This window comes from Musa acuminata, chromosome BXJ1-7 (assembly GCF_036884655.1).
Source record: "Musa acuminata AAA Group cultivar baxijiao chromosome BXJ1-7, Cavendish_Baxijiao_AAA, whole genome shotgun sequence".
Taxonomy (NCBI): domain Eukaryota; kingdom Viridiplantae; phylum Streptophyta; class Magnoliopsida; order Zingiberales; family Musaceae; genus Musa; species Musa acuminata.
The window spans coordinates 27,694,979-27,719,387 of NC_088333.1; the positions used below are offsets into that span (position 1 = coordinate 27,694,979).

The following is a 24,409-nucleotide window of genomic DNA, read 5'->3' on the forward strand; positions in this document are numbered from 1 at the left end:
ATGAGTAGGGGAATAATAGAATAGGACTCTTTTTCATCATAATCACAAAAGTTTCGGATTCGGACAAACTCTGATCCAATTTGATCTCATTCGATGATTAATTATGTAAATATGAGACGTCAATTGACTAAGTAAGGCTCTTGATGATAATAAGATCTTGAAATCTAATCTCAATTTCGTCATTTGGTCTTTGTAAAAAAAAGAAAAATACAAATTTACATGGTAATTTTGCAATGTGACAAGTGTTTTCCAACATAATAATTTGTGAAATTAATAGTTTTTTTGGAATCGAATTTGACTAGTATATCATCGTTGGTAAGATTTTGGTATTGAATCCCGCATGCACACCTTACTTTTAATGTTTCTCCTACCCATTTAACTTCAAGCAGTATTTTTAGAACATCAAGTTGAATCACATAATCATAGGAAAAATCTTACTGCTTTGCTCTTAACAGGAACACCGTAAATATTGTAACAAGTGACAATAATCTCTATGATGAAAGTGAGCATATTGAATACACTAGAAAAAATTACAACCCAGGAGTTGAGCTTTTAAAAGCTGATATCATAGAAAATGCAGCTAAAGAAGGTGAAAGATACGTACGCCTACAGTACCTCATCATAGATGATCGATAGGTGTGAACGGCACAGCTTTGGTTTTGGAAACCCAATATCCAATGAAAACGGTAAGGCAGAAGGAGACTACAGATAGGAGCAAAGCGAAGGCAGTTACAGCATCCCATGAGCCAGAGGAAGATACCCGAGAGACGGATGGTCCTGACACTGATGCAGCTTCCAATGTCAACCAATTGCAGCTTGCAGAGTAGTGCTGAGACTTGCTCCATGGATTTCCATCGGTTGGGTACCAGAAAGCAACAGCCACCTTGCTGGACTGGCCGATAGTGAATTGAACATCCTGCAACCAAATTCGTGAACTTTCTGTTCATTTGTGATAACATATCACCATCAGAATTTGAGCCTCAAAGAGATAGAACTTTCAATTTACCTGTTGAAGACGATCCATTGTCCTCAATGGTCTGGAGAACTCGAAAGAGTAGGTGCCTTTCAGACCACGTTTTCCAAACGGACTATCCTCTTCGATGAAGCCTGAGGAGAGATACCAAATAAGGAGGAAGGCTGAAACAAATTCCCCATGAAGCATCCAAAAAGCATGTTGATGTGTGGGCCTCGTGAAAGAGGGCAAATAAATCATTTCTCTTTTCAGATGTAGGTAATCGACTCATTTGTCATTCGAGAGCAACACACTGTTTGGGGAGTTTCTTGAGGAGCCAAAATGTTTTCCAATAAAGAGACTAAATAAGATAAGAGTAGTATCAAGGATAAACTATACTATGGGAGCATTTTGCAAAACAGGACCTTATAATGAATAAATTACAACAAACAAATCATGCCATCCTTAGAAAAAATACCTGTAATCAATGTTTGAACTTGGAATGATCTGTCTTATGAAAAAGCTAATCGAAAAAATTGTAAACAACTGTAAACAACAAAAATACAAACAACCAATGCATAGACCATAAAGCACTAAATCATAGTTGATATAAGATAATAGGTAAGAGCAATCATCATATTCTTACAACTTCTACTTCTGAGCAAGGTTTTTAATTTCAAATAATACCGCCTGTACCAGGCGGTATGTATCAGTCCGCCAGCAAATCGGTATGCGGACCGCTCACTACCGGACAGTACTGTCGATTAGAGTTGTCTCCGCTCTGTTACCATCTTAAATCTGTCAGTGACGATCGATTTCGACAGTCGCCACCCGCTACCGGGTGGTATTAGCCGAGGGAGAAGAAAAGAAAAACCTGGAGATTCGGCACCGCTCTCCCTAGACGATCCCGATTCGTCGCCGCCCACCCTCGTCGGACGCCACAAAAGATGTCGCCTCCTCCTCGTCTAAGGCGATGAGGCTTTGGTGTCATCGTCGACTTCTCATCCATGCGAGGAGGGAAGAAGCCTCGGCAACGTCGCAAAGAGAAGAAACCGAGCGTCATCGAGGCAGCGTTTCTTCTGCCCACGCAGGCAGAAGAAACGAGGTGACGAGGCGGTGTTGTCGCCTCATCGCCCTTTTTTATGCGGGGAGAAGGAACCTTGATTTCCTCTCCCCACGCGGGCAGAAACCGAGCATGCATTTTTTTTTTTTTTGGTGCGGGGAGGTTTATTCTCCCTACACAGGCAGAAATCGAGCGACGTCGTCTTTTTTTTTTTTTTGCTGGGGAAGAAGGAAATGTCAATTTCTTCTCCCCAGCGGGCAGAAACCGAGCGACACCGTCGAGGCGACGTCACCTTTTCTTCTTTTTTTTGCGTGGGGACCCCACGTGGGCAGAAACTGAGCATGAGAAGTACCAAGGCGACGTCGGTTTTTTTTTTACTATATATATATATATATATATATATATATATACCGAATGGTATACCAAAATGTACTACTCGGTATACTGTATCATACCGTACCGAGCTAAGCTCAATACTCCACTATGATACGAAATTACAATCCTTGCTTCTGAGATCCAAAATTTAGGAGATGACCGATCAATCAAGAATTGAGAATAGCCATAAGTTAAGGAATTGTAACATAATACCAGGCGACCTCAAAAGGTGATATGTTACTGTATCATAATAACCCAATCATCTTATAAGGTGGATATGCTAAATAACCATTAACCACTACCTTGCACCTATTGACATCAACATTCATTAGCTCCAATCTCAAGATATCGTGTCCTTTGCTCTAAAAAAGGTAATGTCATATTGCTGCTATAGGCTGTTTGTAAAGATATAAATCCTACAAATGAACTAACCCATCAACAATGTGAGAACTTCAATGATTATTTGATGCAACACTAAATTAGTGCATTCTTTTATCAATGGGCATCTATGGCAAGTCATTCTTTTGTTAAGAATTTTTTACACTGGAATCGCTTTCCTTACAAGGATTTTCATGTTTATAATCCTAGATAATTCTTAAGTTACTTCATGCTTCACAGGCTCTTCTGATCCATATACAGCGGTCAGAAAAATATGCAGTTCTATTGGTATTACTTTAAGCATACTCAACTTTCACATTACTAAACATGAAGTAGAGACCCGAGCATATTAAACTCTAAACAGGACACTGGTTTTTATGATATGTGTGCATGAACTGTCAGGTTGCTCCATTACCATGAATTCACATTAAGTTTTGTTTTGTTCTCATTTCAGTAATATTTTGAAAATCACACCATCTTGGGCTCTCTCTAATTAGTCGAGTTCTCTTCAAGAATCTCTGTTCTTCAATATCCGAAAAAGACGTTATTTGAGATACATAAGGTAATCATAAAATTCCACAAAACTCAAATAAAGGTAATCATCATTACAATGTGACTCAATTAGCCTAATTATTGGCAAAAGGTTGATGGTAATGGGTGGTTTCACAGGATAGAAATCTTAGAACATGAGCAGCAAAATTCATAAATTATGCCATTATGGGTCTTTGTCAGGGATTATCAACCTAAAGATAAGTTGATTGAAACTGAATATGCACCAGAAGAAATATAAAATTACACCAGGGACTATTCTTTTCTACTCAGAGAAGCAAGAATAATCATCAAATAAACCACTGTTGCCAGAATTTCAAGTAGGTATTGTTTGAATTCAAGATCCATTCTGAGCAAGTACTTTTAGGGAAAAAAAATATAAAGAATTTTGACTTGATCGATAACTTAAATTTTTAGGACTTTTTGCACCTGTTTATTATCATTATGTTTTTCAGCAGTCAAGAACTATGAATGTCACTGTCCACATGTAACAAAAGATTGTACCTTTAGGAAGTCCAAAAAGGAGAACTTAGGTCTTAGTATATCATCAGCAACAGATGAATGGCCAATGGATTTCCTCATCAGGGACCTCTATCGGTAGGCCTCATTAGTTTAATACCAAAATCATGTTCTTAGTTACATAAGATTCTCATAACAGCAAATGCGCATCAAAAGATTGATTATAAGTTTAGACTAGAAATTAAATCAGTTTGTCAAATCTATAAGAAAATAGGTAATCAGTGTATCATACTTGAACCAGATATTAGAGAACTGTGCCACCAAGCTCCTTTCCAATCATTTTGAGCATTTGAAATATGTCCTGAGGACACAATGACAAGTTAGTAAAGCTTGTTCCAAAATTCCAACATAAATTTGCAAAATGTTAAAACTGAAATGGAAGCAAGAGAAAAAGGACATATATTTAATTTAACAACAATGTACTGAGACATGCTCATTGTGCTGGCTCCAACCAATATTGACTCTGGGAAGAATCAATTTATGCAGGTACCTTAACTACAAGTAGAAATGCTATTTCATGACCCAACTCTTGGTCATCCAAGTTGCAAACAAACCATGATGCCAAGGCTTGACCAACATAGAGATAACACAAAAGGTATAAACAAGAAATATCAACTTTTTCAAGCAACCTTTAAGGCACCATTTGGTATGGAAACTTCATGAAATTTCCTATGATATACCATGAATTTAGTCAAACAAATTTAGAACCCCACCCAAGAATCTCCACCCTGCAAATCCTATAATTAGTCAGTATCCAAATCCCACCCTTCAAATTCCATACTCTGAAAGTCATTTGGCAAGAGAAGTACACAAGATTTTAAAGAAATCACTTCCTAAATCACACCATCTAAGTTCCATCCTCTACATCCTAGAACTGAATTTCAGAGGTACAATTTGCCAATCCCAACATATAACTCTCCTAACGACAAAAAAATTTGACCAATATGTGAGATTTGGAGAATTTCATACTTGAAATCTGAACAATTCAAATTTTGGAAAACCATAGGGCTCTCTTAACAGATAAATGACTATATGGAGCAGAGGGACATAGTTTGTGCAGTGAACAAGCACAAAGAAGGGAGTAAAAAGAATAAATACTGTAAAATGGTGACTGCTAGCAAATTTTGTGCTCAAAGCATGCCTCAGCATATATCAAATGGCAATTGAGGCCGTTGCTTTAAGAGAGGTCCAGACAGAAGAAACATTTACAAATAAAAAAGATCATGCTTTAATTTAAGATAAGCAATGTAAGATTACCGGAAGGTCCTATCCCGTCAAGGTAACGGCAGTGTGGATTCCAAGCATACACATCAACCAGGTGCCCAAAACTGTCATAAAATTAGCAATAGGATGCAAGTTTTTAGTATATACTACTTTGACAAACTACCTTGCAGCAGAAAGACAAGGATCTCAATTTACCTATCATTTCCATTTCCTTTCCTGTTGTCTACAACATTGCCACCATATAATCGTCCAGGAATAGCATTTCCAATTGAAAAATGCATAATGTCTACTTCATGACCACGGCAGCTTTTTTCAGTGCATGTACCAGGTAAGTTCGAACATCCTCCCATCTAAAGAAACAAAGTGATTTCTCCATTTTACAAGAAACGGACAAAAACAAGATCAAACAAGGATAGCTAGAGGTACCTAGCAATGTAAATATCTGACAAATGTGCAATATTAACGAAAGGTCAGAATACAAGTTATGCACTAATATAAGCCCAAAATGGATAGATATCAATGAATGTTTCTTGTCTCATATGAAATACAAGTAATCGGAGTGAGGAGCACTAGAAGACCTTACATTTTGATATGTAGCATTTTCCCCAACTTGAAACATAAGAGCAACAGAAGGACACTTATAATCATCACTGGTTTTCAAAAGAAAAGAAGAAACAAAAAAAGAGTTATTCAACTATAAAATTGAACTATCACATATTCCATGAAGAATAGCAATCATATACTACAGCTCAGCAGGAAGTTAACTTAAGAAATGGCTAACGAGTTCAAGCAGTTATGTAGTTGACAAAGCAAGGTAAACCAATGATTATTAGTTCCAAAGCACAATACCAAACATTAGTTGCAGCAGCAGTAGAACTACCAAAACTATGTTCAAAATCAGAGCAGGTGACACAAAATTAATAGTCAAATATAAGTTTATTGTTTAGCTTTGTTAGGTCGAGTTGATATCTGCATAAGCCTAGGATTGCGTCACGTTGAGTCAAGATCCACGAACTATATCCAGATTCAATGTATTTGGAAATATTTTTGTTAAAGAAAAAGTCCTACTGTGAAGATTTTTTTATGCAGGACCAAATAGAAGGCTTGTAATGCGGTCAAGTCTGCTATTTCTGACATTATTTATGACCACAAAAAACATGTAAGGACTCTCCTCAGGAAATAACACACCAAATTAATCCAATTTTGTAGAAAAGAACCAAAACAATATGATTGATTGGTTGTGACATCAGCACATAATTTAATATAGAAAACTATGAGTACAAGAAAGAACAGAGAATATAAGAAGATAAACACTACATGACACTGATACTTTTACACAGGAGCCATGTCACTTTAGTGCACATGGGACACCAGTCTTGGGTAAATGGTATTTGGATCTCACTAGACCAGATTGAGTCTTCTTTAAGTCCTGTGTGATACCAAGACAAGATTAAGATTTCTATTATTCCAGTATCTTCTGGTGGATTTTCGTCCTATTTTGTAATTGTAATAAATGTCTAGATTCATTGTATGATTGTATCTATAACCTATTCTTTTTTACATAAGAATAGATTTCCATTTGGGGAAGTTATTATTTTTTAAGACTTCTCAAAGTTATTATTTTCTAAGACTTCTCAATCTATAGATTTATGCTTATATGATCTGAGAAAGTTCTAAGTTGACTGTTAACTTCCTCATGCAACCCTTCTTGTTCCATGCTTAGGACCAATAGTAAATTATAAAAAAAAAGCTAACAGTAAGCAGGCACAAGTACGTTTTGACCAGTCATATTGCCCTAACTAGAGTTCAACGGAAGGGAAAAAAATCCACATAGTCAAACCCAAAAAACTACAATATTATGGCTTGTATTATTGTTGTTGAGGATTCCTTCCTGCAGAGGTTGTAAGTCTATTTTAGTTAGACTAAGATGCTTATCTTTCTCTCACTTGTTTTCGTTTGGACTATGATTTTATTAGATAGGTATTTCTTTTCTTTTTTTTCCTGAGTTAACAGGCCTATTATTATAAATAAGAATCATTATTGAGTTTTGGATATATGTTATGGAGGTGATAAATAAGCTAGGAGTTTTATTAAGACTATTTGGATATGGTTGTTTATTCTTGTACTTTTTTCCTTAATCTCCCATTACACTTCCATTCCCTATCCGGAGAGAATACATAAGTATGTTTGGTTGTCATGGCTTTAGATCAAGGATTCCAACACCGAATGATACCGCCCGGTAGCAGGCGGTACCGTTGATCTAGCCCCGTATCGGACGATACGGGGTTATATCGAGCGGTAACAGTCGATATTTTGAACGTTACCGCCCGAAGCAGGTCGGCAATAGTCGATTTCGACCGTTGCCACTCGCTACTGGGTAGTATCAGCCTGGCTGTGGTAAGGGAAAAGAAGCGTCGAGGGAGAAGAGGGAGAAGGCGCTCGAAGAAGAGGGAGAATTGGGAGAACCTCGATGCTTCCCAATCCAGCGCCACCCTCCCTCGACGATCTCAATCCAGGAGATAACGGAGAGGTGACGGCTCGGCTTCTTATTGGCTGCGTTCTTCGTCGAAGGCCGGAGATGCCTACGGCCCTCATCACGTTATTCGTCGAAGGCCTGAGACGTCTACAACCTTCGACGCCTTCACCGAACACCGCAAATGAGCAATCTTCTCCTTGTTTGACGAGTTGAGGAGAAGAAAAGGAGGCGACATTGTTGAGGCAACATATGCCTCCTTTTTATTTTTTATATTATTTTTATATCTTTATATGTTGATTTTTACATTTTTTATATAATATATATATATATATATATATATATATATATATATATGTATATATATATATATGTACCGACCAGTACACCCTAGCATACCGTTCGATTCACCCATATCGTACCGTATTGAGCAAACCTCGAAACGTCGATACAGTACGAAATGACGAACCTTACTTTAGATAGTAAGAATTATAAACAAAATAAAATTTTGTAAGAAAAAAACTTTTTTGTTACTTAGTGAAATGACAAATCACAAGAAAAAAAGTAATAAAAGAAGAAAATCAAACAATAAACAGACCATATATATCAACCAAGACACAGTAACTAGTAACTATTAAGTACATTGAGAGCTATTGGTAAGTTGTGTAGTTAAGCCCAAATAATTAGAATATTATGGCTTGCATTATTGTTGTTGAAGATTCCTTTCTCTAGAGGTCATAAGTTTATTTTTTTTAGACTAAGATGCCAAACTTTCTCTCACTTGTTTTCGGTTGTATTAGGATTTCATTAGATAGGTATTTCTTTTTTTTCAATTGTTAGCTTAAGTGTTAACGGACCTATTATTATAAATAAGAATCATTATTTGAGTTTTGGATATATGTTGTGGAGGTGATGAATAAAGTTAAAGAGTTTTATTAAGGCTACTTGGATATGGTTGTTTATTCTTGTACATTTTTCCTTAATCTCCCATTACACTTCCATTCCCTATCAGAAGAGAAGACATGCGTATGTTTGGTGGTCATGGCTTTAGATAGCAAGAATTATATGCAAAATAAAATACTGTAAGAAAAAAATATTATTTTTAGTGAAATAATGAATCACAAGAAAAAGGTAATAAACAGAAGAAAAATAAATAATAAGCAGACCATATATATCAACCAAGCTACAATAAGTATTAAGTACATTGAGAGCTATTGGTAAGTTATGTGCACCAAAATTCACTTACCCTGTAGAATATGCATACTCTCCTTCAACTTGTAGCATGAAGAAAATGTTTCGCCCATCATGCAAAGCCTATAGATTGATTCACAGGTACATCAAATAAAATAAAAAAACAAAAGTATAAAAGCAATGCTGATATGATATTGTTAGATTACAGCATAGACATGAAGAATCAACCGCTATAAACAAAATTAAGAAAAGGTTCTCTTATCTTCAATAGCAATATGTTTTAAGTGCTTAAAATTAATTACTCATTTTCTAACATATACCAAGTTCCTTTTATAGAAGCCCCATAATGATTCATCTAGGTCTATGTCACAACAATTACATGTTATAAAATTTCAATAACTAAACCATAAACCTGAAATCCAGAATTCCTATTTAAAGAAAACAACCAAGACATAGCCACTTCTTCAAGACATAAAATGACATCAACAATAACAAAACCGCAAATCTCAACTATTTGACGTCAGCTACATGGTATCACGATTAAGATACGTAAAAAATCATATGTTTAGTTAAACTTAATATATTTAAATATTTATTTATAGTTTCTACTAAGGTCTTTTTAAGTCTTCCTTTATCTCTCCTCTTATCACTAACATCAATCATTTCACTTCTTCTAACTATCGCATTCATAAGTCTCCTAAGCACATGCCAAAATCATCTTAAATATTATTTTCTCATTTTATCCTCTAACGAAATCACGCCTAATTGTTCATGAATAAAAATATTTTTTTCTTATCTTTCCAACTAATTCTACACATTCATCTTAATATTCTCATCTCAATAACATAAAATTTTTGTGTATATTGTTTTTTAACTATCTAACATTAAAAACCATAAAGCATTGCCGATCTCACGGTTGTCTTATAATTTTTTTTAAATCTTAAAAGTATCCGATGATTACATAAAAATTCCAATATCCCTCGTCATTTTAACCATCATATTTTTACAATATGAAAAATATCTGCATCAATCTCTTCATCTCGTTGATTAATCAATCCTAAATACCTAAAATTTTCACTTAAAGGAACTTATTGTCCATCTAACTAAAACTATATTCTCCTATTTATTCCTCGTATTACAAAAATTGCATCTCATATATTTAGTTTTGGTCTTACTTAATTTAAAACTTTTAGTTTCTAAAAATTTCCTCCATAATTCAAGTTTATAATTAATTTCACTTAGACTCCCACGAATTAAAATAATATCATCAACAAATAACATACATCAGAAAGGTTTATCTTGTAAATGATTAGTAAGTTGATTCGTTATCAATGTGAAAGGGAAGGTACTTAATGCAGATCCTTAATGTGATCTTATACTAATAGGGAAGTAACTTTACACACTCCTTATAGTTCTAACCAAGGTTCTCCGTACCGTACCGTACCGGCGTTTCGACCCAGGCTCGGTACCGGTACGGTACGGTATACCGCTCGGTACACCCAGGTGTACCGAGCGGTACACTCACGTGTACCGAGCACTGTGCACTGCTACAGTGTTACTGTACACTGCTACAGTGTTACTGTACACTGCTACAGTGTCGGTACGGTACGGAGTGGTCCACGTACCGCTGGCCTGTCGGACCGGTACGTACCGCCCATACCGGGCGGTACAGTCCGGTACGGCAAACCTTGGTTCTAACACCAGTACCTACATTATCATACATATCTTTAATAACATCAATATAATTAGAAGATACACTTTTCTTTTCTAAAATCCACCATAATAAATCTCTAGGAACTATATCATAAGTATTCTCTATATCAATAAAAACCATATACAAATCTTTCTTTTTCTCTCTATATTTTTTTATTAATTGTCTTAATAAATAAATAGTTTCTATAGTTGATCTTCTAAGCATAAAACCAAATTGATTTTTGGATATATTTGGTTTAAGTCCTATCCTTCTTTTGATGACTTTTTTCCTAAGTTTTATAGTATGACTTATGATTTTAATTCTTCTATAATTAGAACAGTTTTGAGTGTTGCCCTTATTCTTGTAAATTGACACTAAAAATTTTTTTCTCCATTTATCAGGCATCTTTATGAATATCATAATTTTGTTAAATAAACAAGTTAACTAAATTATTTTCTTGTCCCATAAACTATTCCAGGCTTCAAAAGAATAACCATCAAGTCTCATACTCTTAGTTATTTTCATCTTTTTTAATACATCTTTTACTTCACTAGTTCTAGTATTACAAACAAATCTATGGATATTAAATTTAAATCTACCACGATTATTTATCATTAAAGCTAAGTCCTACATGGAATGTTTATTAAATAATTTATAAAAATAAATTATAGATACAATATTACATCGTATATTACTGGCACAACATAAAAAATCTTGTAAATTAGCACAAAATAAATTATAGATACAAGAATCCCTATTCAAGACATAAAATGAAATCCACCATAATGATTTTTACTAATTTAGATACAAGATTACAGAAAAAAAAACAAGAATATAATAAGTGAAGTTCATCCTTTTATTTTCACCAAATACCCTAAAAACAATTTATTTAATCACATATCATCTTTATAATGAAAAAAATTCACATTAAAGAAAAAAAATTTAGTAGTCATGAATTATCACATGAGTAACAACCTTGGCTAACTATTTTCCCCATCTAATCTAACAGCATATAAAGAACCAATGACCTGACAAGCATGATGGATATTTTCCTTTACAACTGATATTAAGTTCTAATGGTTCAGGCCTAGAAATTAGGCTATTGGGAATTGAAATTATTGTTTACTATTCTAATAGGACCTCTCTCTTCTCAAGATTTTATTCTTTTGTAGTTGTGACATTATTCTAAAGGTAAAAGGCATGGTGTTAAAAACTAGATTGTACCAGCTACTAACAAGCAAATACTATGTTAGAACCCTAGCGGATTCTAAGCTTGGGGTTGATCTCTTTAGAGGATCGGCCTCCTTGGAACTCTATAGGGGTTCCTTCCTCCAAATTGCTGCTCAAAGGCTGCTAAAAAGATTCATCTATTGCTTATCAAAAGAGGATGAATACATGACTATTTATAGGGCTTCTAAACCCTAACTCCTAATAGGACTCCTACTCAAGATTCCTACTTCTAACCAATTCCTAATAAGACTCGTACTCTATGAAGCAACCTCCCAACTAACCCTAACCCTAGCCGGCCTCTTCACCTCTTTAATAGGGGTCGGCTAGGTAGGTTTTACATGAATGCCCCTTTCAATAAAATTCAATTAGGACTCTCCTAGCTAGAGTCCTAACAAACCCGCTCTCTTCAAATCAGCCTTGTCCTCGAGGCTGACGATCCATGAATTCTGGGAATTTAATCTTCAAGTCGTCATAACTCTCCCAAGTGGCATCTTCTGCTGGTAGGTTCGCCCACTGTATTAGCACTTCAGTAGTGGGTCATCGTCGTCGAGTCACGATCCGTCGATCAATATTGGTAATCGACTAGGTCTGAGTTCTCCTTGGGTAGTCATATTTGGTAGATGGCTTTGGGTTGTCTCGTTTTGTCCCAGCTTGAGCTTTAAACATGACACATGGAAGACTGGATAGATTCGGGAGCTAGCGGGTAAGTCCAATCTGTATACTACCGCTCCGATGCGCTCTAAAATTTGGTAGGGTCCATAGAACCGAGGTGAAAGCTTCATAGATGCTCTGGTCTGGATTGATGTTTGCTTATATGGCTGGAGCCGTAGGAAGACTCAATCTCCTACTGAAAATTCTCTTTCGCCTTTGTGTTGATCATATTGTTGTTTTATCCTTGCATGGGCTGTAGTGAGATTATCTTTTAGTAACTTTAACATTTTGTCTTTGTCCTATAGTTCTCTATCTACTTGTTCTACTTTAGAGGTACTCAATATATATTTTAGGATCATAGGGGGAGGTCGACCATACATAGCCTCATAGGGAGTACATTATGTGGATGAATGATAAGTTGTATTATACCACCACTCGGCCCAGGGAAGCCACTTTGTCCACTCTTTCGGTCGATCACTGGTGAAGCATCTGAGGTATGTCTCCAAGCACCTGTTCACCACTTCAGTCTGGCTATCGGTTTGTGGGTGATATGTCGTACTCATTTTCAATTTAGTGCCCTGCATCTGAAATAACTCTGTCCAAAATCTGCTTGTGAAGACCCTATCACGATCACTTACAGTAGATCTCGGCATCCTATGCAATTTTACAATATTCTCCATAAAGATTCGAGTAATACTAAAAGCAGTGTAGGGATTACGAACAACGCAAAAGTGAGCATACTTTGTAAGGCGATCAACCACGACAAGAATTATACTTTTTCCTTATGATAAGGGAAGCCCTTCGATGAAGTCCATTGATATATCAGTCCATATTGAGTCTGTGACGGGTAGAGGTTGCAGTTTTTTGGGGCTTGCCATTGTCTCGCCTTTATGTCGTTGATATACATCACATTGTGCCACAAATTTAGCAATAATATTTTTCATCCCTACCCAATAAAAATTTTGCTTAATTCTCTTATAGGTTCTAAGGAACCCAGAGTGCCCGGCCGCAGGTGTGGAATGCATCTCTTGAAGGATGGTCTTTATGCAAGTAGAATTTAGCACAAGCACAATGCGTCCCTTATAGCGTAATTCTTTTGAGTCCTAACTGTAATGAGCCACGGAGCTTTGTGCTTCCTCCAATTTTTTTATGATCTTACTGGTATAAGCGAGGGGGCGACCATCTTGCATTAGTACAGCACCAATTCCAACTCCGGAGGCATCGACTTCAATAACAAAAGTCTCGTCGAAGTCGGGTAGTGCTAGTACGGGCGTTGTTGTCATTGCGGCTTTAAGTTCATCGAAGGCGGTGGTGGTTTTGTCCGACTATTGGAAAGCATCTTTTTTTAGCAAGGAAGTAAGGGGTGCACTGATCTTTTCATAGTTTTTCATGAACTTGCGGTAGTAGCCTATTAAACCGAGAAAGCCACGTAGCGATTTTATGTTCCTAGGGGTCGGCCAGTTCTACATTGCTTCAATTTTGGAGGGGTCCACCGCCACACCTTCTTTTGATATGATATGCCCAAGATATTCCACCTTCTGTTGAAGAAAGTTGCACTTCGATTTTTTAACAAAAAGAACATGTCCTCGTAAAATCGCCAAAACAAATCGTAAGTGCTGAAAATGACTTTTAAGAGAAGGGCTATAAATAAGGATATCGTCGAAAAAAACCAGCACAAACTTACGAAGATAATTTCTGAAAATATCATTCATAAGGCTCTGGAAGGTGGAGGGAACATTGGTGAGACCAAAGGGCATTACCAAAAATTCGTAGTGGTCGTTGTGTGTTCGAAAGGCGATTTTCGGTATGCCTTCTTCGCACACTCATATTTGATGATACCTAAATCGAAGGTCCAGCTTTGTGAAGACTCGTGCTCCCTTTAATTCATCAAGCAATTCATCTACTACTGGAATAGGATATTTGTCCTTGACGGTTATGCCGTTGAGAGCTCGGTAATCAACGCACATTTGTCATGTTCCGTCCTTCTTTCGTACGAGGAGCACAGGTGAAGAGTAGAGGCTGTAACTTGGTCGAATAACTCCTGTTTCGAGCATCTCTTTTACAATCCTTTCTATTTCATCCTTCTGGAGATGTGGATACCGATATGGCCGAGTATTTGCTAGAGGTTTACCCAGAAGAATCGGTATACAATGATCATGCCGATAGGTAGGAGGTAGGTTGCGCGGTTCGTCAAATATATCTAAAAATTCATCAAGCAAAGGAAGTAGGTTTGGATCTTCAAATTATGTTGGCTCTCTCTTAGTTTGCTGCTCAAGTTGTACCAAAAATCCGCTGCATACTTTGTGCAAAACCTTCTCCACTCGTTGTGTGCAAATCGTCGTTACGTCGCCCCCACGTTTCCCGTGCAGTATCACCTGTTTCCCCTTACTGTAAAATTTCATAATTAGTTTCATAAAATTTCAGGAAACATCACCTAATGTTGTCAGCCATTCGATGTCGAGCATGGCCTCATAATCATCAAGAGCGAGGAGGAAGAAATCTGCAATTATCTCTTAAGCCTACAGCAACAGTTTCACCCGCGAGCACCTATGATCACACTTTAAAATTCGTCTATCGACGACCTTAACGTCAAACTTGCTGTAATTCTCGATAGGTAAGGCCATCCGGACAGCAACCTTGCTGTTCATAAAATTATTAATGCTCCCGGTTGTCACGAACGGTCGTCGCGCACTCGCAACAACTCCGTTCAACAAACCGTTCGTCGCTCACACCTACATGTACAGTTGCTTGACAGCATGTTTTGTCTTGGTTTTGGGTCATTTTGCTTGTAAAGATATAAGTTCGAACAAGCTGCAGCGTTACAAAGCGACCGCTCACCGAACCGAGCAAAATAGCCCCAAAACAACCCAAAACAGCTCTGTTTTCGTGTGCCGCGGGCTGATTTCTGGAATCCGCCTCCGCTCACCAAAACGTCAGCCATCTCAGCCCCTTGGAACCACCCGGATGGCACAGGGCTGGATGGGGCTTCCGTATAGTACCGGGCGTTGAACGCTCCTTCGCAAGTTCGCACGTTGCCTTGACGGGAACTTGTTGTCGCGCCCGGGACTCGGTGAGCAGCTGTTTGTGGGCTTGCAGCTGTTCGTTCAACCTTCTAAAGCCCTTGTTTCCCCCTCTCTCTCTCTTCTCTTGTGCACGCAAGGTGCTCGCTGAATTGCTTATAAAGCTTCCCCTTTTTACAAGTCCTTCAGGACCTGTGAGAGGTTGCAAGTGGGTTGATCTTTGCGGAGCAATATCGCAAGGGCGAAGCGCGACTTAGGCAACACAAGCTAAGTTCGCGTCTTGGCCGCAAGGGTGCCTCACGCCTTAGGCAATTCCAGCTAAGGCCGTGACATTGTGGTATCAGAGCGTGTACACAAAAGGGAATAGGGTTCATGTTCCTCGGGTGGACAATTTGAGGCGTGAACTCCTAAAAGAGTGTCACGATTCCCTTTGAGCTGGACACCCAGGTATTCACCGAACGTTGGCTCTCGTGGAGAGGGCCTTCTACTGGCCGAAGATGGGAATTGATGTGGAGGAATATGTTTGAACGTGCCTCACTTGCCAACAAGACAAGGCGGAACAACGGAAGCCAGTGGGACTTTTGGAGTCGTTGCTCGTACCAGAAAGACCGTGGGAGAGTATTTCCTTGGACTTCATATCAAGCTTGCCACTTGTAGGGAGACTCGGATCGATACTCGTGGTGGTCGATCGGTTTTCAAAGTATGCAACTTTCATTGCTGCTCCCCTACACTGTTCAGCAGAAGAGGCGGCCAAGCTGATGATGAAGGATGTGGTGAAGTATTGGGGAGTCCCGTACAATATCATCAGTGATCGAGACGCTCGGTTCCTGGGACGATTATGGACCGAGCTATTCAAATTGTTGGGGTCAAAGTTATACTTCTCCACAAGCCTCCACCCCCAGACGGATGGCCAGACTGAAAGGATAAACTCACTCTTGGAGCAATATCTTCGGCACTACGTGAGTGCCAACCAACGAGATTGGGTGAAGTTGTTGGACGTTGCCCAATTCTCCTACAACTTACAGCGGAGCTCTATGTCCAACAAGAGCCCCTTCGAGATTATTATAGGACAACAACCGTCAACTCCTCACACCATGGCAACTGGGTATACTGGGAGTAGTCCGTCAGCTTACCACTTCGCAAAGGAGTGGCACCAAAATGCAAATATTGCGCGGGCTTACTTGGAGAAGGCCGCAAGGAGAATGAAGAAGTGGGCAGACTTGGGAAGGCGACCGCAAGAGTTCAAGGTCGGCGATTTGGTGTTGGTAAAGCTCCAACCAGCATCACTCCAATTCTTCAGGAACAAAATCCACAAAGGATTGGTGCACAAGTATGAAGGGCCCTTCCCAATTATCAGTAGGGTAGGCAACGTCTCCTACAAGTTGCAGCTGCCGACGTGGTTCAAAATTCACAACATTCTTCACGCCAGCAACCTAAAAGCCTACCACTCGGATCCGCAAGATGCTTCCCGAAGTGTTCCAACTCGACTACCTCCCACCACTGCCTCCTACGAGAAGCGAGTTGAAACCATTCTGGCGGACCATAAGGTAAAGCTACCCAATGGAGTTGAGCAGATAGAGTACTTGGTGAAGTGGCGAAAGCTTCCCCGAACTGAAGCCAGTTGGGAGCCTGAAGACGCCCTACGACATGAAGAAGGAATCATCAACAACTACCAACAAGCGTCAACGAGGGCGTCGACAGTTTAAGTGGGGGAGAATGTCACGAATGGTCGTCGTGCACTCGCAACAACTCTGTTCAACAAACCGTTCGTCGCTCACACCTACATGTACAACTGCTTGACAGCATGTTTTGTCTTGGTTTTTGGTCATTTTCCTTGTAAAAATGTAAGTTCGAACAAGCTGCAGCGTTACAAAGCGACCGCTCACCGAACCGAGCAAAACAACCCCAAAACAGCTCCGTTTTCGTGTGTCGCGGGCTGATTTCTGGAATCCGCCTCCGCTCACCAAAACGTCAGCCATCTCAGCCCCTTGGAACCCCCCGGGTGGCACAGGGCTGGATGGGGCTTCGGTATAGTACCGGGCGTTGAACACTCCTTCGCAAGTTCGCACGTTGCCTTGACGGGAACTTATTGTCGCGCCCGAGACTCAGTAAGCAGCTGTTTGTGGGCTTGCAGCTGTTCGTTCAACCTTCTAAAGCCCTTGTTTTCCTCCTCTCTCTCTTTTCTCTTGTGCACGCAAGGTGCTCGCTGAATTGCTTATAAAGCTTCCCCTTTTCGCGAGACTTCGGGACTTGTCCGTCACTCGTTCTTTCGAAATAATCAACTTTCTCTTTTACAGGTCCTTCGGGACCTGCGAGAGGTTGCAAGTGGGCTGATCTTTGCGGAGCAATATCGCAAGGGCGAAGCGCGACTTAGGCAACGCAAGCTAAGTTCGCGTCTTGGCCGCAAGGGTGCCTCACGCCTTACACAATTCCAGCTAAGGCCGTGACACGGTGTCAATAAGAACGGTGATAGATTGTTGCTTCAGAAGTCCTCCCACTTTCATCGTTTGTGGGTTCGCGTAACCGGCAAGGGCATGCATCGTAATATTGACCGGCTGTTGTTCTTCATCCGCGACCTCTTCCTCATGCTCCTAGACCTCCTCCTCCATGTCTTCAAGAGGTTCAATTAGTAGGAGGCGGCCCCTTTTGCAACGATGATCGCGGTTCCACGGCTCGTCACAATGCCAACAAAGACCCTTTACTAATCGGTCACATAGTTCTTCTCTTGTCAATTTTTTTGGCAGCGAAGGATGGTTGGGAGCAGAAGGAGGTTTATATGCTGTGGGCCTAGGAGAGGTTCTCATCCTCCGAGCATCTTGGTTGAGCCGTTCTTCTTGTATTCAGGCGAAAGAAATCGCAGTTGTCATGGTACGAGGCTATCACGCCTTAATCTCCCCTTTTATCTCTAGCTTGAGTCCTTCGATGAATATTCCTAATAATTGACGATCAATCCAATCACGAGCAAGGTAGGATAGCTTCTCAAACCTGGTGTGGTACTTTTGAATCGTAGAGGTTTGTCAAATCTTTACGAGTTGGCCATCGATATTTTCATATTCCGTAGGTCCGAAACGATTCAGTAGTGCGTTCTTAAATTGATTCCACATCGGAGCCCCATGATTGTATTCCAGCCAATTGTACCATTGAATAGCATCTCCTTCAAGGTGGATGATAGTAATTTCCACCATAGCATCATCCGACGTTCGGTAGTAGCGAAAGTAACGTTCGGCACGCGAAATCCACCCCGCGCGGGTCTCCCTCTTCCCATCGTAGGAAGTCCACCCTCATGCGTGGCTGAAGCATGTCCAAGGGCTATCCCTCCTTCTCTGGAGGCCTCTCTGAACTCTCTTCTTGCTGAAATTTGGTTGGACTCGGCGGTTGTCCAATTCTGAATTCTGCAAACAAAGCGCGCAATTTATCCTCCAAGCGCGATTCAAACCACGATTCAATCCGAGATTCCAATGCTTCAAATTTGGCATCAATTGGATCTTGAGAAGCCATAGCATATGCTTGTAGATCAGAGATGTCCCTATCTTTTTTTCTGTTGACGGGTTAATGGCATGGGGTGGTAGAAGGTTCGGAAAAATTGAGGATAACGGAAAGGTACTGTAACAGATTTTTACGTCTAAAGTATAGCAGTTTGGACGTAAAAGGTCAGTGGTTTATATTGAGAATTTTTTGACGAAACCAAAGGGAAATCCGCTGTTATGAAGTGTCAAAGCTGTTGTAAAAATTTCATAGAGATTTAGACAGAAAAAACGCAGTAGCAAGATCAAACAAACTATACTATACGGTTGGAATTCTGCAGTTCATCTAGCAGTTTGGACACAAAAGATCAGTGGTTTATATTAGGAATTTTTTGACGAAACCAAAGGGAAATCCATTGTTAGGAAGTGTCAAAGCTGTCATAAAAATTTCGTAAAGATTTGGATAGAAAAAACGCAGTAGCAAGATCAAACAAACTGTGTTATGCGACTGGAATTCTGCAATGCATCTAGCAGTTTGGACGTAAAAGATCAGTGGTTTATATTGAAAATTTGTTAACGAAACCAAAGGGAAATCCACTGTTAGGAAGTGTCAAAGCTGTCATAAAAATTTCGTAGAGATTTGGACAGAAAAAACACAGTAGCAAGATCAAACAAAATGTGCTATGCGATTGGAATTCTGCAGTGCATCTTTCGTCATAGAGATAAAAACTTTACGATGAAAAGTTTATGCAGCAATATAGGAACGATTTTTTTGGATTTTTGAACAAGGATAACTAAATTGCAGTAGCAGTAAAGTAGAAAACCAGAACCTATTGCAATTCACGGGGAGATCAAAGGATGATCCGCGATGGTGGAGATGATGACGGAATTCGACAACGATCTTTTAAGTAATTATGGGAATTGCTTTGGGCGACTGTAGAGGGCTGATGGATGGCTGGATTTTTGAATAAGGATAACCAAGTTGCAGCAATAATAAGGTAGGAAACCAGAACCTATTGCAATTCACGAGGAGATCAAAGAATGATCCACGGTAATAGAGATCATGGTGGAATTCGGCGACGATCTTTTAAGCAATTGTGGGAATTGCTTTGGGCGACTGTGGAAGGCTAATGGATGGCTGGATTTTTGAATAAGGATAACTAAATTACAACAGCAGTAAGGTAGGAAACCAGAACCTGTTGTAATTCACGAGGAGATCAAAGGATGATCCGCGGTGGTGGAGATGACGGCGACGACCTTTTAAGCAATTGTGGGAATTGCTTTGGGCGACTGTGGAGGGCTGATGGATGGCTGTGGAAGGGCAGCGAGACGCCAAGAACACTGCTCTAATACTAAGTGTTAGAACCCTAGCGGATTCTATGCTTGGGGTTGATCTCTTTAGGGGATCGGCCTCCTTGGAACTCTATAGGGGTTCCTTCCTTCAAGTTGCTGCTCAAAGGCTGCTAAAAAGATTCATATGTTGCTTGTCAAAAGAGGATGAATACATGACTATTTATAGGACTTCTAAACCCTAACTCCTCATAGGACTCCTACTCAAGATTCCTAATAAGACTCCTTCTTTAAGAAGCAACCTCCCAACTAACCCTAACCCTAGCCGGCCTCTTCACCTCTTTAATAGGGGTCAGCTAGGTAGGTTTTACATGAATGCCCCTTTCATTAAAATTCAATTAGGGCTCTCCTAGCTAGAGTCCTAACATACTACATTGTGAGTCAAGGATGACTCATCAAACAACATCCTCAATCATCAATGATATCCTCCTCGACGCATTGAAACTACTATTGTTTATTATGAATATTTCTAAAGCAAAATTTGAAATTTAAAATGTGCATATTTTGAGGAAGCTGACAATGTCCGATTAGCGAATCAACAATGGCTCATGGTTTTACTTATACGCATCCTGATCTTTCCTTGGGATTTCACCTACATTTTGGGCATCAATCTTTCATGAGCTTTGGTACTTGTAAAATTTTCTTCTCTAAGAAAAAAAAGGAAATCTAACATGTTCAACTCGGTAGATCTAAACACGAGAAAACAAAACTATGAACACATCAAGAAAAAGATTAGTACAACATTACTTTTTCACCAAACTTATTAATGCCTGTACAAAAAGGGATGGACTAATGTACAAGACTTGCGCCAATATCGATATAGGAGAAGACATACTAAGATTTTTATAGAATGCTGAAAAAATTATAGTCTTGTATAGAATACAGAATAGTCTCAAGTGTATAGCTGTTCACTAGGTTTTTCAGGTTTCTTCCATAATAGGCTAAAATAAGAGACTATTTTCTCAAAGAGAACTTTCTGGTGGAAACAATTCTACAAAAGATCCTTTGTTTTAAAAAACTGCAGAGAGGAGCATTCAACAAGTCTCGTCTTTTCACAGTTAATGAATCCAAGCTGTGCCAAAAAGGAAAAAATCAGCTTATTTGCATTTTTTTTTTTTTTGCTTTTTGATAACTTGACAATCAAAATCAAGTTCATCCGAAAGGAAGTGTTGATGCAAATAAATTTTGCAAAACTAAACAACATTTTCAGAGGTACAGTCCCTCAACCAGTTGCTACAGATAATTACTGCTAACTCTATCCGTATTATAACTAATGTCGTGGACAACCTCGCATACACATCCTGACATACAGGAGAGGGAGTCAAACTTTCATTGCAATGGAAAACTTGTCACCTTTTAGACTAAAAGGGCATTTTTCTTGCTTGAGTTTCAGACTAAACTTGAGCAGATAGAAGGATAACAAACTGGATGGGCTAGGCATGGTGATATTTTTCACAAATTGATGAAAAGATACACGACAATAGAAACTTCAGGGATTCATGCAAAGCTCCTGGTTCATCTCTAAGATGATAGAATCCAGTCCTCATTCTCCTCTTCTTTAAGTTAGCTCAAATAATATGCATTAACAGATCCTTCTAGGTTCATATTTCTAACTAGCAGGTCTACCACTTCTTTGAATTCAAGATACATTTATAAAGATAACTGAACTCCCATATCCCCACATGGACATCCTTTAGCATACCAATGCGAAGGCTCAAAAAGGTTACCAAGTCAATCACAAACAGTAGCAAATCCTAGTATACAATAACTTCTCACACGTTGAAGACATCAGGCAACAGTGGTTTATCGACATTTATTTTCGGTATCCTTCGTATGGCTCTGACACACATATCCATGACATGCTACACATGCTTCGTATAACTTCTAATTTAGATTTTGCTTATAATACTTTCATAATTCCCATTTCCTGTAATGAATTCATCATGGTCGTAGATCAAGCAGGCATTGGTCCAAGATCTCGTTGGCTAAAAGATTACAGCAGCCAAAATGCATCTACAACTTCAATCTGCAGCTTACCGAAGTCAGTTAAGAGTTACACACGTTGATCCACGAAAAAGAGCGAAAAATTAGGAAAACAATTGTAACCTTATAGTGAGAAAAACGAAAGCCTCACCTTGACGGTCATCGGGCCGCCACCATAGGCCTTATCCTCATCGAAATCGAGGGCGGGGAGGAGGGCGAGCTGTGGCCCAGCAACATCGGCCCAGTCTTCGGCGCGTCCGTCGACGGTAACGATTCCGGGCCGGAATTCGGCGTCGACTCGGACGTCGGAGCTCTGTTCGCAGCTCGACTCGTCCTCCTCCTCGTCGTGCTCGTGGGCGCCGCCAAGCCGGATCGTCGAGGAGAGAAATAAGACCGCGAGAAGCAGCAGCAGGAGCAGGGGCAGCGGTCGCAGCATGGCCGCACGGCGAGGAATCGGGACGGAGACAGCGCGGAATCGACTAATTTAGTAATTCCCATCGAGTTGGGACAAAATCAAGCAATTACTGAACCAGAATAAAGGACACAAATAGAGAAGGTTTATATCTAATTTTATTTTTCATTTTAAAACCAAATAACATTATTAAAATATTATAAAGTTTATTTCTAATTCTAGGGAGGAGCAATCTTATTTTCCCAACGTGTATATATGGTGGTGATATGATACTTGTTAAAAGTCGTCTACGCAATTAAATGTCAATTACAGTTAAAATATTAACTAAGTCATTTAAATTGGGTAAAAATTTGAACTCTTTTTCATACCTTCTTCTAATTTATATGTAAATATATATTAATTTATATATATATATACACATATATATATACATATATGCATATATATATACACATATATATGCACATATATATATATATATATATATATATATAAAATTAAATTATAAGAAAAAGTTAGTTCTGGTAAGATACAGATTGTCGATATATATATAAGTAAATGATCATATTCATTGCATCTAAAACTATGTCTCAGTAACGTTGAAGCATTATAATCTCAGTTTTTCATCATTTCAGCATCCATTTTGCATTTATTTTTACTTTACGTATATGTGGGCAAGACAAGTAGTTGCGGAGGCAATGAGTTATAACTAGTTGATATGGCTAATATTGAAGGTAGATATTGTTAAAATTGAAAGTCATCTACACTGCATGAAGAGTTTATAACTGATACACACTTTATGCTATAAAAGATGATAACATTTTTGGAAATATTTTTCATTCCAAGGATATTCCCTTACAACCTCATGAATAAGATAATCTCAATTTGAAAATATTTTTTTATTCTCGTGTTGAGCTTTTCATGAACTTAGCATTCTAAGTAGTTTCATCATGCATATCTCGAATACTAGTTTTGCATATAATGCTTGGGACATAAATGACTTATTCCCATAGAATCATCTTTAATAATCAGCAATGATTCGGTATTCATAAAATAGCCTACGTGAAATAAAAAAAGTTCATTTTATTCCTTAATATGAATTGTTAATACTAACACTACAGGAGAACAATATCCAAAGTAGTTTACCAAAGATTCAATATAAATAACCATTTTTTGCTTGTTCATTATAATTATTATCAATTAAAGGATTGATAGTTTTAAATATGTTGAATACTAAAGGTGTTAATTAGCTTAATCGATAAAGAATTTGATAATTCATTTTTTTAACTAACATATAACAAACCAACTAATATATATGTATATATACAAATATACATATACATATATATATATATATATATATATATATATATATATATATATTTATACACATATATATTTATATATATATGTATACATATATATGTATATATGTATACATATACATATATACACATATATGTATACATATATATGTATATGTATATATATATATACATATACATATATATATACAAATGGGACTAGCGTGATATGATTAAGAATGAAATTAACTGTAGTAAAGAATATATAAAATGTCTGAATAATTGGTCATAACATAAAATTTTAATCATCTGCCACTATTTGTGTGGTAGTGAACCCATTTTATGTGTACTAAATGAGATACATCTTGTGGATTCTAGTGTTTCAGTATCTATCAAATTAGTTACAAATCCAGAACGAGGAACAATTTATTTTCATCAGAAATTTCAGAAATTAAGATAAACAAGGAGATGCATTTGTTAGGTTGTAGTCTTTTCAATCCAATAAATGCTTAAGTTTAAAAATAAATGCTCACATTCAACACAATCAACTCCATTCAACAAGTGGAAAGATATTATAG

General features: G+C 38.3%; 1 protein-coding gene across 1 annotated transcript; it reads right to left on the reverse strand.

The window, feature by feature from the left end:
* Positions 1-423: 423 nt before the first annotated feature.
* Positions 424-22,621, reverse strand: LOC135678998 (uncharacterized). Its single transcript, XM_065192319.1, has 8 exons — positions 22,267-22,621; positions 8,780-8,847; positions 5,644-5,710; positions 5,256-5,410; positions 5,094-5,164; positions 4,069-4,137; positions 1,007-1,107; positions 424-916 (listed from the first exon to the last, which is right to left on the reverse strand). The coding sequence occupies exons 1-8, from the start codon at positions 22,549-22,551 to the stop codon at positions 620-622; spliced, it is 1,113 nt and encodes a 370-aa protein (XP_065048391.1). The 5' UTR covers positions 22,552-22,621; the 3' UTR covers positions 424-619.
* Positions 22,622-24,409: the final 1,788 nt, after the last annotated feature.